The sequence below is a fragment of the Vulpes vulpes genome, chromosome 9, assembly GCF_048418805.1.
Source record: "Vulpes vulpes isolate BD-2025 chromosome 9, VulVul3, whole genome shotgun sequence".
Classification (NCBI taxonomy): domain Eukaryota; kingdom Metazoa; phylum Chordata; class Mammalia; order Carnivora; family Canidae; genus Vulpes; species Vulpes vulpes.
The window spans coordinates 105,831,598-105,848,702 of NC_132788.1; the positions used below are offsets into that span (position 1 = coordinate 105,831,598).

Consider the following 17,105-nt stretch of genomic DNA (forward strand, 5'->3'; position numbering starts at 1 on the left):
GAGCCTGACTCGGGGCTCATTGTCACCACCCTGACATCATGACCTGAGATGATGACATCAAGGGCCCAATGCTTAACCAACTGAGCCACCCAGGCTCCTGGCTTTTAGTCACTTCTAAAATCCACATCTGAAATCTGATGATGGCTGGGGTCTGGCTCTGTCATTTTTCATGGCATATCCTTAGGGAAGTCACTCATCCTCTGTGCCTCAGTTTACTCATTTGGAAAATGGGAGAGAAAAGTGTCAGTGCCTTTTGTTTGTTTTTATCTGCTTTCCTTTGTGGAGTCAAATTGCACTTCTCTGTGACTACTCAGCATCACCAATTAGTGAGTGACTCCACTTTAGGAACATTCTAAGTGCTTCGCCTGCAGCAACTTGTCCTCCTAACAATCCCACTGGCAAGAGGGGGACCTCGAGGACTAGGGAGGGTGGTTCCTTCATCAGGGACTGTCAAGGGTCGGGGTCAGGATTGGAGCCACTCTCTCGTCCTGCTCTGGCCTCCTCCCTCCCTCTGTTCTACCCTCCCCGCCAGTGCTGGAGCAGGAGGAGGAGGAGGAGGAGGAGGAGGAGGAGGAGGAGGAGGACTTCCCAGTGGGCCCAGTGGCTTTTAAGTACAGACTTAGGGTCGTTGAGGTCAAGCAAGAATCCTAGATACACAGAACTGGTCAGTCCTGTTCTGGCAGGTATGACAGTGAGTAGGAACAGGCAGCAATCAGGGAAGGCTTCTTGGGTAAGTGTGACTGGAGAGGCTGGCTGGGCCCAAGAAAGGGTGGGAGAGGACAAGCAAGGAATTGGGGTGGAAGGAGATCCCCTGATCACAACCTCCCGTGGCTGCTACTAGTAAGTCTTCATTCCTGCTTTTCCCCATTAGGCACACCCTGGGCTGAGCTGGTGATCGTGGGCAGGTGCCCCCTTGGTGGGAGTGTTGAACTCCTACTCATCTGCCAAACCCAAGCTCCGGTGCCCACCCATCTGGGAAGCCATCCCCACCTACTGGCCTTTCCCAGCCTGGGATCTCCTACTTCTCAAGCCTTGAGCATGTAAGGCTGGGAGTGTCCCTGTCCTGCTCTCTGACCTGACCTCCCCAACTAGGACTCCCGTGAGGACGTGGCCTTAGACTGACATTTCTCCGTGCACAGCACTGCCCAGCCCAGAGCGGGAGCTTGCTGAATGTGTCCTGAAGGAAATAAGGAGCAACAAATATAAACTTCAGCCGCTTCCCTCCTCTGCCCACAGCCTTGGAGGGCTCCCACCTCCCTCGGGGTGAAAGCCCCCGTCTCTCTCCCTGCCTCCAACCTGCCTTTGTAACCTCCCGCTCTCCCCTGCTCCCTCTCGCTGCGGCCACCGGCCTCCAGCAGGCCTGGCGGGGGGGCCTGCCCCGGGGCCTTTGCACTGGCCGCGCCCGCTCGCCTGCAGTTCTGTTCCGGGGCTGGCGCACGCACTGGGCGTCCTTCCCTCCGTCCAAACGCCACCTCCCGGGAGAGGCCGCCCCTGGCCCTCCTCTGGGTCTAAAATAGCCCGCCAGTCTCCTCCCTTCCGCCTCGCCCGCCCGGCCCTTCCCACCGGCCGCTGCACCGCGCGCGTCCCTATCCCGACCCATCGCGTCCTTCCCGGGCGCAGGAGGGGAGGCTCCGCCGCGTCCCGCCCTCCGGGGAGGGAGGCAGGGCCGGGCCGGGCGCGGAGGCAGGGCCGCGGGGCCATGGAGGGGCTGCGGCGGGGCCTGTCGCGCTGGAAGCGCTACCACATCAAGGTGCACCTGGCGGACGAGGCGCTGCTGCTGCCGCTCACCGTGCGGCCGCGGGACACGCTCAGCGACCTGCGCGCGCAGCTCGTGGGCCAGGGCGTGAGCTCCTGGAAGCGCACCTTCTACTACAACGCGCGGCGGCTGGACGACCACCAGACGGTGCGCGACGTGCGCCTGCAGGACGGCTCGGTGCTGCTGCTGGTCAGCGACCCCAGGTGGGCGCCGGGCCGGCCGGGGCGAGGGGCAGTGGGGCCCGGCTGGGGTCGGGGTGGGGAGTGCGGCAGCCTGGGGGAAGGCGCCCCTGGGGTCCGGGGTGGGGTCTGGGGTGGGCAGTGGGGCCCGGCTGGGGTCGGGGTGGGGAGTGCGGCAGCCTGGGGGAAGGCGCCCCTGGGGTCCGGGGTGGGGTCTGGGGTGGGCAGTGGGGCCCGGCTGGGGTTTGGGGTGAAGACTGGGGCCTGGGCTGGGATCCTGGGTGGGGAGTGGGGCCCGGTTGGGGTCCCTGGTGGAGAATAGGGCAGGCTGGGGGAAGGTTTGAAGGCCCCCCTGGGGTCCGGGGTGGGGTCTGGGTGGGGAGTGGGGCCCAGCTGGGGTTCGTGGTGAAGACTGGGGCCTGGGCTGGGATCCTGGGTGGGGAGTGGGGCCCGGTTGGGGTCCCGGGTGGAGAATAGGGCAGGCTGGGGGAAGGTTTGAAGGCCCCACTGGGGTCCAGGGCAGGGTCTGGGGTGGGGAGTGGGCCCCCACTGGGAGAAAGCAGGAGGGCCCTCCTGGGATCCAGGGTGGAGAGTGGAACCTGGCCCGGGGTCCAGGGTGTGGTCCGAGGTGGGAATGGGGCCCACTTGGGGCCTGTGGTCCCTGGTGGGAAGTGGGGCCCAGCTGAAGGGAGGTTGGAGGTCCTGGAAATGGGGTGACATGGGGGCAGGAGGGTGGACCAGGGCGTCCCCAGGGCTTGAGCTCAGGCTATTCTGGGAAGCAGCTGACAGAAGACAGCCAGGTGCTGAGAGGCCTGGGCAGGGGCTCCCCTGCCTGATTCCTTTTCCTTGCTCTGTCCCCCCCCCACCTGCCCAGTCCCTTCTATGGTCCCTCTGTCTCGGTCCCCCTGTCTCGGTGCCTTCCTCTGTCAGGGGTGCGCTGCCGGTCGCTTCCTGTCTCTCCATCTCTGCCCGTGGCGTCCCTGTGGCTTCTCCGTGCACGGACCCCTGTGTCTGAGTCTCTTGGCCTTCCTGTCCCTTCATCCCTTCTGTCTCCTTCGCCACCTCTCCCATCCTCACAGTCCTGCCCTGATGCTTGTTGCCCGCACTCTGACCTGGGCGTGTGACCTTTCCAGAGAGGCTCCTAGCCCTGGCGGAGGTGACACATGAGGGGACACCTCTCTGCCCCAGGAGGGCTCTGCAGAGAGCTCGCGGGGAGGCCCGGAGAGCTCTGCGAAGTGGTGGAGGCCGGTAGGTGGCCACAGGGACAGTGAGCTGGTGGAGATGGGCAGGGGGCAGTCCCAGAGCCACAGATGCCACCTTGGAGGTGTAGGGCAGGGGCTGGACCCTAGCCAGGATGCGTAACCCCAGAGCTTCTGGGGGTCACTCTCTCTGGGCTTGGCCCTTAAGGTCTGATCTGGCAAGCTTGGGGTGACGTTGAGAGTGGGAGCCTCGGAAACCCGTCCTGGGGGCTGGGGGTGGGGTGGGAGAGCTGCCTCCCCAGGCCCTCAGGGATGATTTGGGAGTGGTGGGGTGAGAGTTGTCATTTTTTTTTTTTAAAGATCTATCTATTTATTTGTTCCTTTGAGAGAGAGCGCAGCAGGGGGCAGAGGGAGGGGGAGAAGCAGGCTCCCCACTGAGCAGAGAGCCTGGCCTGGGCTGGATCCCAGGACCCTGGGATCCCTGACCTGAGCCGAAGGCAGATGCTTAACCGACTGAGCCACCCAGGTGTCCCCGAGAGTTGTCTTTTTTTTTTTTTTTTAAGATTTATTCATTTATTTTAGAAAGAGAGTGCAGCGCGTGTGCACGTGGGGTGGGGTGGTGGGGAGGAGCAGAGGGAGAGGGAATGGGAGTCCCAAGTGGATTCCACACTGAACATGGAGCCCGCTGCAGGGCTTAGTCCCAAGATCCCAAGACCATGATCCGAGCTGAAACCAAGAGTCCAATGGTTAACCAACCACTGAGCCACCCGGGTGCCCTGAGAGGTGTCATTTTAAACAGGGTTGTAGGGACAGCTTCACTGACAAGGTGACAGTTCGAGCAAAGTCCTACTGTACGTGAGGCAGGGAACCAAGTGGTTATGTGGGGGAAGAATGGTCTGGGCAGAGGGCACCGTCTGTGCAAAGGCCCTGGGGCAGGACCAAGCCTGGTGTATTAGAGGCAGTGAGGAGGGGTGTGTGACCCGAGCAGAGTGAGTGAGGGGGAGAGAGGGAGGAGAGGAGGGTGGGTCTTGGGGGCCAAAAGGAGGATTTGGGTTTTTACCCTGAGGCACCTGGGAGCCCTGGGCTGTGGGCAGAGGAAGGCAGGACCGGACTTGGACTCGGGAGCTTACAGGCGCTCTCTGGGGGCCACTGTGGGGAGGACAGACTGGGGGTGGGAGGGTTGGGGACAGAAGCCCGGGGACCAGGGCAGAGTCCCCAGTAAGTGATGGCAGAGACTGAACTAGGATAGAGCCGCCTCACTGTTCTTCCAGCTGTCTAGGCGGGGTCCTGCCTCGGGCCTTTGCACTGGCTGTTCCATCTGTCTGGAAATGCTTTCCACCCACCTCCCTCCCTCCCTCCCTCCCTCCCTTCCTCAGCTCTTTTTTTTTTCTGGGCCTTTGCTCAGATACTATCTCAGGGCAATCTCCCAGGACTACCGGACTACCCCCGGCTTAAAATTGCATCCTGCCAACGTGCCCCACCCCCACCCCTGCTTTATCTTTCTCCCGAGCACTTCTCAGGCCACTTCTCAGGCCCGGCACTTCTCAGGAGCCTGCTTCCTGATGTTTTATTACATTTTTCACCCCATCTCCTCCCGTAGACCCCGTAGACTGTAGGCTCTGCGAGGGCATTTCTGAGGGCATTCCCTGCTGTCACTCCTGGCTTCCCAGGTCAGCGCGGGGCACATAGCGTGTCCTCAGTAAACGCGGGTTCAGTGGATGGTTCGTGGAGGAGGTGAGGGCGCGAGGGTGTCAGGGCTGGAGGTGAGGCACTGGCCCGACCCTGAGCCCATCAGGGCTTTGAGCTCCAAGGGGAGGGTTGCGTTTGGCCTGTAACCTGTGTCTTTGTGTCCCGGTCCTTCAGGTAGTTGGAGGCGGTGGAGCCATGACCCAGGGGATTCGGGGTGCTGGCTGAGGAGCAGGCTGGGGTTGGGGGCACCTCTGGAGGTGCCTCCTGGGACCCCTGCCTTCACTCTGGGTAAGTCTCTAGTACTTCTTTTTTTTGGTAAGATTTTTTTTTTTTAATTTTTAAGTAATCTCTACATGTAGCATGGGCCTCGAACTCACAACCCTGAGATCCAGAGTCGAGTGCTCTACCGACTGAGCCAGCCAGGGGCCCCTAAGTCTCTAGGACTCTTTTTTTTTTTTTTTTTTTTTTTTTTTTAAGATTTATCAATTCATTCATGAGAGACACAGAGAGAGGCAGAGACAGGCAGAGGGAGAAGCAGGCTCCCTGAAGAGAGCCCGATGCGGGATTCGATTCCAGGACCCCGGTGTCATGCCCTGAGCCAAAGGCAACCACTCAACTGTTGAGACCCCCGGGCGTCCCTAAATCTCTGGGACTTCTTTTTTTTGTTTATTTTTTTTTTAATTTTTATTTATTTATGATAGTCACAGAGAGAGAGAGAGAGGGGCAGAGACATAGGCAGAGGGAGAAGCAGGCTCCATGCACCGGGAGCCCGATGTGGGATCCGATCCGGGGTCTCCAGGATCGCGCCCTGGGCCAAAGGCAAGCGCCAAACCACTGCGCCACCCAGGGATCCCATCTCTGGGACTTCTAATGCAGAAGGGACCTTACAGATTATAGAGACCACAGAGAGTGGAAACTGAGGCCCAGAGAGAGAAGGGACTCACCTCTGTTGACTCTCACCCCACTCCACTCCTCCGGGATTCCTGCCCCTCGAGTTAGGACACGGGCCTTACCTTCTGAGTTACCTTCAGACTAACGTGTGTGGCCCCAACAGGAATGACATTGCCCTGACTCGCCCTGCAAATTTGGGCAGCGCAACGCTCCCCCCGCCCCGCCCCGTTACCCTCTTTGCACCCCTGGGAAGGGAAGTGGGCTTTGCTTGGCTGCTTTGGTTGCCTTGCACTCTGCCTGCTGTCCCTGAGGCCGTGGCCACATGGCTCCAATCGGCCAACCCAAGCTCGTGGCCTCGCTGTCCCCCTGGAGGGCCCAGAGCCCCGGGACGCAGGAGCCGGCCCCTGCACGGCCCGGTTGACCGCGTTTTATTCCCTCCTTGCTGCCCTCGCAAGTGCCGGGCTCCGGGGCGTCCGTGAAGTACCGGCCTGAGCGCCTGACCAGCGGCTGCCTCCGATCCAACCTGCCGCTGACCCGGGGGGGCGGGGAGCCTCTGTGACCCCGAAGCCCTGGCTCCCCGCCGCGGGGCCTGGAGCGCCAGTCTGCAGTGGGAACCAGCGTGCCATCGCGGAGGGCTCCCCAGCGCAGCCAGAGGGTATGACAGAGGAGACGAGCTCGGCGCCACCATCCCTCCTACCTCGTACTTGCTTGCTCGAGGCCACACCTGTGCCCAGGAGGTGTCCCCCTCTCCGGCCTGAAGCACCTTTCACACTCCTCTGTGCCACTCTGACTCACCTGGGATTCAGCCTCCTCCAGGAAGTCTTCTGGGACTCCCTCCTCACCAGCCAGTGAGCGCTTTGTCCTCTTTGGGGCTCACAAGCCCCCTCTACTGTGAACAGCCTTGGCTGGTGGGGTTTGGGGGGGTGCAGCCAATTACTGCTGAAATCTCCAATGACTGCAGTGGGGACACGGACCCCAGCCCTCCTCTGGCTCTGCAGCATCACAGGGTGCATGCCCCCAGCCCCAGACACCTCCCCACGGGGGGCCTGTGCCCACTCCGTTGGCGGTGTCCTCATCCCCTGAACCCCGCTGCTTTGTCCCCTGCACAGGGTCTCCTGGGTGGGTCTGAAGGGCTCTGGGTAAGTGGGTGGGGCCAGGGGAGCTGTATCCCTAAGGCCATGAGGCACTGGCGGTGATTGTGCGGTGTGTGTGGGGACTCTGGGGACAAGACCCACCAGGTAGAGCACTGGGCCCCCGTGGGCCCCCTGCCTGGCGCCACCTGTGGTCAGGCCCTCTGCACAGGGCCACCCCGGGGCAGCGGGGGGGGGGGGGTTGGGGGAGGCGCGGGTGTGTGGGCTCCCCAGAGGGCCACGTCCACGGTCCAGGTGCTGGGTGGCTCAAGGCAGGGGCCTCAGGGGGTCTGCGAAGAAATAATGTTTTAATTAAGAGTAGTGGTGGCCGCAGGGCCCCGAGCGTGGACGGGTGGGTGACAGATTGACTACAAGCCCCGGGGACCTTGGGGTGCCAGAGGTGCAGTGTGGGGGACTCAGGCTCCGCCTGTCCCTCCGACCACCTGGTGGGCAGTCCAAGACCACGTACCAGAGACCCCAGTGCCCCATTCCTTGGGGCTCCCCCTAGAGCAGGGCCTCTAATTCCCTCTTTTGAAGCAGGTAAACTGAGGCCTCAGCTGCTTGCAGGGCACGCAAAGGGGAAAGAAGCCCCGACCCCTCCTCCTGCCTGGTTTGGGTCTCTTGATGGTCACCCCGCTCCATTCCTCTGTCCCTACCAAGGCCAGACCCTGGGCCGCCTCCTGCCCCTCTGCGGGCTTGGGCTTGAGTGATAACTGCCCCGTGGTGGTGGCCGGGATTCTGGCCCATTTTACGGATGGGGTGTCCAAGGTCAGCCATCCCTGGGCCGCTGCCCCAGCAGCCCCTGAACTGAGGGGTCCCAGCCCACGCGGGGGTCCCCGATGGAGGAAGGGGAGGGGTTCCTGCTTCCTGACTGAAGGTGGGGGTAGGGGATGGGGGGCAGGGGAAGCCTTTCAGGCCATTTTGACATTTAACAAACAATATGCAAATCACATGCAAATCACCACCCATTTCTTAAGCCACGACAGCCCAGGCGTGTTCTGAAATAATAATGTTGGACCTGTCGGTCGCTGTCTGCCTCGGCCTGGAGGAGGAGGGCACAGCCTCTCCTTCCCCCTCCTCCCTTCCATTTCCCTCCCCCTCCTTCCCTTTATTCCTTTCACTGCTTTTCTTCCTTCCCTGGTTCCCAGGAGGCCTCCTAGTCCCGAGGCGAACGCAAAAAGCCGCAAAAAGCGACGAAAGTAGCTCGCACACGCGTGCTCCCATTTTCCGGATGAGATACAGGGAGGCGCAGGTCTGGCCTGAGGTCTCAGAGCCACAGGCAGAAAGTGGTGTCCCCACCAGGGGAGCAAAGCGGACAGAGCCTGTGACCCAAGAAGGAGAGAGGACAGTGGCCAGAGCAGTCGGGACTTTGATTTAGGGGCTGGGGCTCCGGGCCTGGCAGGGCTTGTCAGAGCCCCCGGGAAACCATCCTGGAGTTTTTCAACCTCAAGTAGCAGGCTGCCCCGAGCTTGGATCTGGAGAGATCTGACCGTGAGGGACTGGGCTCCCCGCATCCTCCTTTCTGGTGCTTCCCCCATCAGCATGCTCTTTGACTTCTGGCCACCGCCAGTTCGCATGCCCTACCTTCTCTGGCAAACTCCTATTCATCCTGCAAGGCCCAGCTGCAATGCCCCCCTTCTTTGTGCAGTCATTTCTGATCCTCCAAGAGGAGGCTCCGCTTCCCTCTGGTTTTCGGCTACCCGAGATCTCTCCATGGTCCAGCCCCGGCTGCTTGAGGGCCGCAGCATCCCTGCCCACTGAGCTGGTTATGACACCCCTCCGCACCTTGGCATATGCACTTCGCTACCCACAATGCCCTTCCCGGTCTTTTCCACGTGGCACACTCCTAGATCTTCAAGGCCCCAGCACTAGCGACCCCCTCCCTGTGGGCTCTGCGGTCCTGGGGCTTCCCGTCCTGCTGGCTCGGGCCTGACTCAGGGAACTGGGAAGGGTGTAGGTCCTGCCAGCCTGGTGAGTCTTGCCTCGGACCCCTGGGTCACGTCACCACCTGGTTGGGACCAGGTATAGAAGGGCCATCTATGAGTGCATATAAATAAAAGATGAAGTGTCTCAACACGAAATCAGTTCAAGCTCCCTAACTTGGGCCTTGGGTCCTTGCCCTGCCCAGGGGAGCGCGCCTTTGGGCCTCCCCTTGCTCCCCGCCACCCACCCTCCAGGACTTTGTGCAAGCTCTGAGCTCCTGCAGGGACACCTTGTCTCTGGACTCAGGTTCTGGCTGACCCCAACCGGACCCTCCCCTCCCTGGGCCCTGAACAAAGGGGCAGCCCGCCCCCACCCACACCCCCACCCACACCCGGCCTCACTCTCATTGGGGCTCCTGGCTCCACCCCGGGAGCAAGTCTGGGCTGCAAGGAGTTTCGAGTGAGACTTGGCAGCCACCAGCTCTCGCTGGGGCCCAAGGCGTCCCGGGGAGGGGCCGCCTCCTGCCTCCCGCCTCACCGCCCACCTGGCCTGAGCTCCCAGAGTCCTGGGGGTGGGGGTGGCTCCTGGGTGGCCAGGTGATGTCGTTGGGGAATACAGGTGAGGTTCTGTGGGGTCTGGAGCCGATGGCCCAGGCCAAGAAAGAGTTCTTGAGACATCTTCAGTGCAAAATGGTGTTGTGGGTTGTTTTTTTAAAGATTTTATTTATTTATTCACGAGAGACACAGAGAGAGGCAGAGACACAGGCAGAGGGAGAAGCAGGCTCCCTGCGGGGAGCCTGATGGGAGACTCGATCCCAGGACCCCGGGGTCACGGCCTGAGCCACCTAGGTGCCCCCGAAATGATGGCTTTATTGAAGCACAGGGACACGACAATGGTGGGCACAAGGAGCGCTGCTGCGCCGGGGTCGGGTGGGGGGGCAGCTGATATGTACTTTGGGGGCCGGGGGGAGGTTCCCAAAGGGTCCTCGTAGGCTAAAGACACGGGCTACCACAGGCCTTGCTACTGTCAAACCAAGGTGGCTCTTCCAACCAGCGAGGCTTTGACACCAAGACAGGTGGGAGCTTCCCGGACAGCAGCCGGGGGGTGGGGGTGGGGGGGCTCAGGGGTTTAGAGCCGCCTTCAGCCCGGGGCGTGACCCTGAGACCCGGGATCGAGTCCCGCATGGGGCTCCCTGCATGGAGCCTGCTTCTCCCTCTGCCTGTGTCTCCACCTTCTCTCTGTGTGTCTCACATGAATAAATAAGTAAAATCTTAAAAAAAAAATAAAATGGAGCTTCCCGGAGGAACATTCCAGCCTGCCCGCCTGGACTACCTGTCAGTGGGCACGTTACACGGACATTTCATCCACATTTCCTTCTGCCCCTGTTTCCACATCAGCAAGTAAATCCAGGTGGCTCCCAGAGGAGGCATCCGAGGCTCAGCCAGAAACCGCCAGTGCCTAGAGCCCCTCAGAGTCAATCCTCTTCTGCCCCCACCCCCCCTCCGTGACTCCAAGCAGGGTCTCGGCATCCTCGGACTCTGCTCCTTTGATCACTGGGGACACTGCCCTCTGTGTGCCTGGCGCCCGGGTGCTGGCTGCTGGAGATACCCACACGGACCCTGCCCCCAGCTGCCACAGACAGTGGGGCGGGTTGTTGACTGCACCAAAGCACCCAGCTGAGGGGAAACGTTGTGTAACTCACACAAAGACTCCTATTCAGGTAGTGGTGGCCCTGACACGGCGCACACACAGACACACACAAACACACACTCTCTCTCTCTCTCTCTCTCTCTCCAACTCTGCGTCTCACTTAGTTCGCTGCTTTTCCTCTCTGTCTCTTTGTCTCTGCCTCCCTCCAGTATCTCTGGGTCTCTCCGGTTGTCTCCAGCTGTGTCTCTCTGTCTCTGTTTCTCTCCATATCTCTGGCCGTGTATCTCTCTCTGTCTCTCTCTCTCTCTCTCCTTCCACATCCCTGTATATCTCTCTCTCCTGTCCCCTATCAAAGAGGGACCCTCTTTCACGCCTGGAGCATGACCTCTGGGGCGTTTTCAAGAGCCCCAGGAAGGATGAATGACAATCGTTGGCCAAACACTTGCAACCTGCAGGGCGCTGGGGACAGCGTGGTGACCAAGACACCCACCTGCTGACCCTCAGGAGGCTGGAGGCTCCGCAGAGGATATGAGAGCTATGGGGTGGGAGGCTGCCCCCCTCTGGGCTAGGCCCGCAGTCCTCCTCCGCTGCACCCCCTTGGGGGATCCTTGACCTCCTGTGCACCTCCGTTTTCCCAGCTGTCCAAGGATGCAGGGGTGTCGGGTGGCTGGGCCAGGAGCCGCTCGCCTGGTGTAGACTATCTGTTGGCAGAGCAACCCTGACTCATCCCCGCACTTTCAAATGGGTTTGAAAGAAGACTCCAAGGGAAAAAAAGGGGGGGTTGTAAGAAGAAACAGAACAAAAGAATCGCAGAGCCTGCCATCTGACTCACCTGAGGTGGAAGCAGCCTTACTGCTGTCCGCCAGAACATTAGGGAAACGCGTCTGTCTCTTCCCCTGATGGCTCCTGGTATCCGCTGAAGGCTGCTGGCCTCCCATGAGGGCTCCAGGCCTGGCTCTGAGGGCTCCTGACTTGGCACTGACCTCACACGAGCGCTCTGAGCTCCAGATCCATGCAGCCTTTTGCTGGGTCCCTCATGGGAGAAACTCTTCCTAGCCGCTGGGCCTTTGCATGTGCTGTCTCTCCATGTACAGCACCATCTCCCGTCCTCGCTTTTCGTCTTCCGATTTGCGTGTTCGATGGCACGTCCTTGAGGAGGCCCTAAACAAGTCATGTCCCCCAGTTTTGTATTCTCACACCATCCCGTTCTCTTCCTTTGTGGTGTTAATTATTTATATTCTTATTTATTCAATGTGTATTTTTCCCACCAGCCTGTGGGCACTGAAGGCTGGGATGGCCACTGCTGGATCCCGCAGCATTTAATAACCCAGTGCGAGGGAGCGGGGAGCCAGGAACACCCTCCTTTCCCGGACTCGGCGGGCGGGGGGGGGGAACCCTACCCTAGTTGCTCTATCACACTGTGTTCGGCTCCAGGTGGCCAAGGGGCACGGAGGTTTGGGATTAGGATTCCGCGCACTCCGGCTCCTGCCACTGTGATAAATGGGGAAAATTCAGAATTAATTATTGACCGCCCCGCTGAGCTGGCCCGATAGAGTGTCCTCGCTGCCATGTCTGCTCAACACTTCTCAAGAGTTCCCAAGAGGTTGAGAAGCAGCTGGCTGGGGGGACAGGCCCAGAAGGCACTGGAGCCAGGGGGACTCTAGTTGCTGGGCTCTCTTGGGCAGCTCAATTTCCTTCTCTGAGCCTCCGTGTTCTCATTTGGGAACAGGAAAAAAACCCTCGTCTGTTGGATGAATTCGTTGCAGAAATCACCTTAGATTAAACGAGCGTGACGCAAACAATAAATGCTGCACAATCTGCGAGTTCCCTCTGGAGGCCTAATTCCTCCCCCCTCACCCCTGTCCCCCCTGGCCAAATCAAATGAGGCAGACTCCTCACCCACGGGTGGCTCTGTGTCCCTTAGCGGGTGAGCGATAGCAGATGGCAAACATAGGTCTGAGTCCTAAGAGCTGATCCAAGCCAGCAACAACCACAGAGGAGCAACTGTCTGAACTACTACTTACTTCCTTTAGATTCATGATCCTCAGACCCCATCGCAGGGGCACAGCGTCCCCTCGTGGGCAGTGACTGATAACTTAAGTACCTAGGGGTGTCTGGCGGAAAGGTTACGGAAGCCACACGCGTAATTTTAAAACTTCCTGGTAGCTGCAAGAAAAAAAAAAAAAGTAAAAAGAAACAGGTGAAATTAATTGTAATATGTTCTATTTATTTATTTTAATTTTTTAAAAATATTTAATTTATTTATTCATGAGAGACACAGAGAGAGAGAGAGGCAGAGACATAGGCAGAGGGAGAAGCAGGCTCCATGCAGGGAGCCCGATGCAGGACTCGATCCCAGGACCCTGGCATCACACCCCGAGCTGAAGGCAGACACAACCACTGAGCCACCCAGGCACCCCCCAAAAAAATCACTTTAACATGCAACCAATATAAAAAACTGCTAAGGAGTTATCTTAACATTCTCTTTTTAATACCAAGGTTGTTGTTGTTGTTTTTTAAGGATTTTATTTATTTATTTGAGAGAGACACAGCAAGAGAGCACAAGTAGGGGGAACATCAGAGGCAGAGGGAGAAGCAGGGTCCCCACTGAGCAGGGAGGCCGCTGCGGGTCTCGATTCTTGGACCCCAAGATCCTGACCTGAGCTGGTGGCTGATGAGCCACCCAGGTGCCCCATCCTACCTCGTCTTCAGGCCCCGATGTGTTTTATACTTGCAGAGCAGGTCCGCGTGAACTAGGCACATTTCCGGTGCCAGAGGCTCGCATGTCGGACAGCACAGCATCAGGTTTGGGGTCCAGCCCCGCTGGGCCTGCGCAGCCCCCTCCCTGGCACCCCCATCTCCCACCCCTCGTCTCCCGTCCCCGCAGCCACCAGAGGGCGGCTGTGAGCTCGCCAGTTGGGTCCCCTCCCTCCTTGGCCTTTGATCCCACTGCCCTTGGGGACAGGTCCTTCCGGGAGCCCTGGGGGCCGCAGGGAGGGTTTGGGCTTTCACCCCAAGGGAGGTGGGGCCCTGGAAGGCCATCAAGGGTTCAAATCCTGCCTCTGCCTTCTCTCAGCCAAGCGACCTGAGGTCAATGACTTGCCCTTCTGGGCCTGTTCCCCATCTATAAAATCAGTCCTAAGTGTAATATTAGTTGAATACCACATTTTAAAAATACAGTGAATGCACCTGAGTGGCTCAGTGGGTTAAGCGTCTACCTTCAGCTCAGGTCATGACCTTGGGGTCCTGGGATCCAGCCCAGTCCCCCACACCACGACGATGCATCTCCCTCCATCTCTCCCCCATACCCTCCCCTACCCCTGCTCAAGCTCATTCTCTCTCAAATAAATAAATGACATCTTAAAAAATATATAATAAATGCAAAAACATCCACAGTGAACAAAGTATCAAAGTGTGAAATATGGACAGACCCTGACCCTGCTCCACCCTGCCTCACCCGCCTCACCCAATTCCGGGCCCTGCAGCACCTGGGAGGCCATTCCTCCGCACAGCCTCCCCTCCCAGCAGTAAAAGCTTCTGATTAGACCTTAATTCTCCATGATTAAGTCCAGGGATCTGGGGGCCCAGCAGCACCGCAGGAGGGAGGGCCTGGCAGGGGCAGGCCAGGCTGGGCCTCCCTGGGGGCTGAGGGAAGACCGGGAGGGAGGCAGCTGAGTGGCTGGAGCAGAAGCCGGAACTTAATGAGCCCCTCAGGATTAATTACGGGCCCAGGAGCGGGCTGAGGAATCTATTAGCCGAGCCGTTCTGACTCCAGGCTCCCCTCCTTCGCTTCATCACTTTTTCTCTACAACTCCTCCCCGTCCTTGCCCAACAAAATATATTTATTTTAAAAATGCACCTTCGTGTCCTACCATGAAAACCCAGATATAAGTTTTTTTGAGCGATGTAGATGGTATATATTTGGGAGGATACACATTGAAATGAATGTCTAACCGTTGAAAAATGATCTGCGTGGTCCTGTTTGGAACCATAGTAACAGCAGCCACCCTGTGAGTACTTGAGTATGTGCTGAGTGTTTACACACTTCTCTTCACTCATCTCTTCCCCACAGTAGCTCTGGGGGTGCAAGCTATTATTACCCTCACCTTGCAGGTGCTTATCTGACTCTAGGGTCGGTGTTCTTGAGCCCCACCGTGGACATCAGGGTGGGTTCTGACTTGAGAGCTTGTCCTGCAAAGCCCGGGCAGGCTGCTCTCTTCCGGGGGAGCCGCTTTGGGCTCCAGATGAGACCAGAATTTGTGATTTTTTTTTTTGAATTTTGATTTTAATTTTTTTTTTTAACTTTCTGCCTCCGAGCATTTGCCTCGGCCATCTGCTGCACCCGGAATGCCTCTCTTTCCCGCGCGTGAATCCTCCTTGGTCTTCAAAACTCAGGGTAGGTGTCTGCAGGAGGCTTTGGGAGCCCCACACTGAAGCTTCACCCACTCCACCCTGGGCACCCGGTCTTCTTCCGCCCAGCCTGACCACTCGGGCTGCAAGTGTGCCTCTGGTTCTGGCTCCCACAGCCTGGGATCCCCTCCAGGGCTGGGTCTCCAGAGGGGGTAGGCTATCAGTAATGGGGGTGGGGGGGCCCTTGGGAGTCCCTGGGGAGCTAGAGGAGACGTGTGAAGGAAACATCCTTCTGCTCTAAAATCTCTGCAAATTGATGGCTGATTTTTTTTTTTTTTAAGATTTCATTTATTCATTTGAGAGAGAGCACGAGTTGGGGGGAGGGAAAGGGAGAAGCAGATTCCCTGCTGAGCAGGGAGCCCTATGGGGCTGGATCCCAGGACCCCAGGATCATGACCTGAGCCAAAGGCAGCCGCTTAACCCACTGAGCCCCCGGGGCGCCCCTTGATGGTGGATCCTATATCAGTTTTTCTCAGGGAGGGTAGTTGTCCTCACACCCAGACCGGCTGCAGACAAGGCTGGTGGAGCAGAGGGTTTTCCCGTCTTACACGGAGGAGACGGGATGGGAGAGAACCCAGGACCCGTCTGAGTCACATACGGGGGTCAGGGCGTAGAAGCCAGGCTCAGCCTGGACGGGTGTGTCATGACATGCCTGCCTCCAGGGTCGGCTGCCCCTCCCATGGTGTAGATGGGGACACTGAGGCACTGATGGGGAAATTGGCCTCACTGAGGTCACAGGGCTGGTCCTGGGGGTGGAGCTGGGGACAGTCCCGCCATTGGAGGGGGTGGTGGATCTGGAAGGGCGAGGTTCCCCGCAGGGCCGGCAGGGGTGGGACAGGGCAGGGGGGGGGGCAGGGTGGGCGTGTCCACCGGGGAGACCTAGGCCCCCTCCCCTCCCCTGTCCTGCTGCCTCGCCACCTCCCTTCTGCATATTGCTTGTCACCGGGCTGGTGGGGAGATGTCACCAATTCCTGGGGTTAAGGGAACTAATTTAGCTGGTGCAGGGGGAGGCAAGGTGACCCCCAAGGGAGGGCCTGCCAATCCCCCAGGCTTGCTCTGGTGGCCAGGGGTCCTCAGCGCAGGTGGGGAGGCTTAGGTCCTGAAGGGGCTTCGCCCCTTCAGCTGGGTCTGCTGAGCCTCCCCCTTCTCCAAGCCCAAGGGCCAAGGCTGCTCCGATGCCTGGTGAGCCCCCAGGACACACACACACACACGTAGACACATGTATGCACCTGCCGCGGACACGCAGATGCCATGCATGCCTCGCGTGCTGTTCCCCCGCTCCCCCCCAGCCCCACACATCAGCACCCCCCACGGCCTGTTGCCTGGGTCCAATTATAGTGTCAGAGAGCTGCTGCCACCCCTAGACGGCAGCGGCCTCATGTTTAATTCATCTCAGGGCTAATTATAGCCAGGCTGGGGGAGGGGCGTGGGAACCTTGGCCTCCCTCCCCTGCCTTTCCTGCTGCCTGGGGTCAGTGAGGGTTCAGGGCTTTGTGTCCCCCTCCTCACCCCATCCCTAGGCAGGGGAGCCAGCCCTTGGCACCTCCTCCTAGGGCGCACCCTTGGAGGCAGCGCTAAGGGCACAAGCCCCACTCGGGGCTGCCAGGCAGGATGGTGGGAAAGAGGCCAACAGGGTGCCAGCGTCGGGAGGCTCCCCACTCCCTCCCACGGAGCGGGGTCGATCAAGATACCTGGAACGAGCAGGTTCTTCGGCCACCTTCCGGGCGGGCCCACCAGGGCCTGAGGTCCCACGCGGAGGGCTGGTGCCAATGAGGGTGTGTGATCACACGACGCTCCGGACTGTCTGTAGCGTTTGGCTCCCTGGAGACGTTTGCCACCCTCCTCGCCGCTATCCTTGGGTGCTTCCCAGGGACCAGGCACAGTTCTGAGCGACCCTCCTGATTATCACTGGGCAGGACTAGGGCAAGACAGAACTTGAGCAGGTGCCAACTAGCCCGGTCAGCAAGATAAATACTATTTTAAGTCATATTTTCAAAAATTCAAACCGATGCAAAAAAAAAAAAAAAAGATCCATGCAGAAGGAAATATCCACTGGTAAGGGCGGGCAGACAGGTGCTCCCTGGAACCCCCTGCGCCGGTAGGACTCGAATGGAAGTTCTGATGGTCCAACAGCCCCTGGGAGGGGAAACTGTGACAAGCCCATTTTACAGATGGGGAAACAGGCCAGGAGGAGCCAGGTGCACGTTGTCGCCCAGTGTGACCCCCGCGTGCCCTCTGCACCTCTTCGCCCTGGTGGGGCTTTGTTCTTCCCTCCCCAG

At 59.3% G+C, this 17,105-nt stretch overlaps 1 protein-coding gene across 1 annotated transcript; it reads left to right on the forward strand.

Annotated features, from left to right (window-relative positions):
* The first annotated feature begins 1,433 nt into the window (after positions 1–1,433).
* TINCR (TINCR ubiquitin domain containing) lies at positions 1,434–8,925 on the forward strand. The gene is made up of 3 exons (XM_072721700.1): positions 1,434–1,959; positions 4,998–5,111; positions 6,170–8,925. Exons 1-2 carry the CDS (start codon positions 1,700–1,702, stop codon positions 4,999–5,001), a joined length of 264 nt encoding a protein of 87 aa, XP_072577801.1. The 5' UTR covers positions 1,434–1,699; the 3' UTR covers positions 5,002–5,111; positions 6,170–8,925.
* Positions 8,926–17,105: the final 8,180 nt, after the last annotated feature.

What these genes read in the sequence shown, in the direction of transcription:
- TINCR (XM_072721700.1), top strand. Translation starts at nt 1,700, where the DNA reads ATGGAGGGGCTGCGGCGGGGCCTGTCGCGCTGGAAGCGCTACCACATC.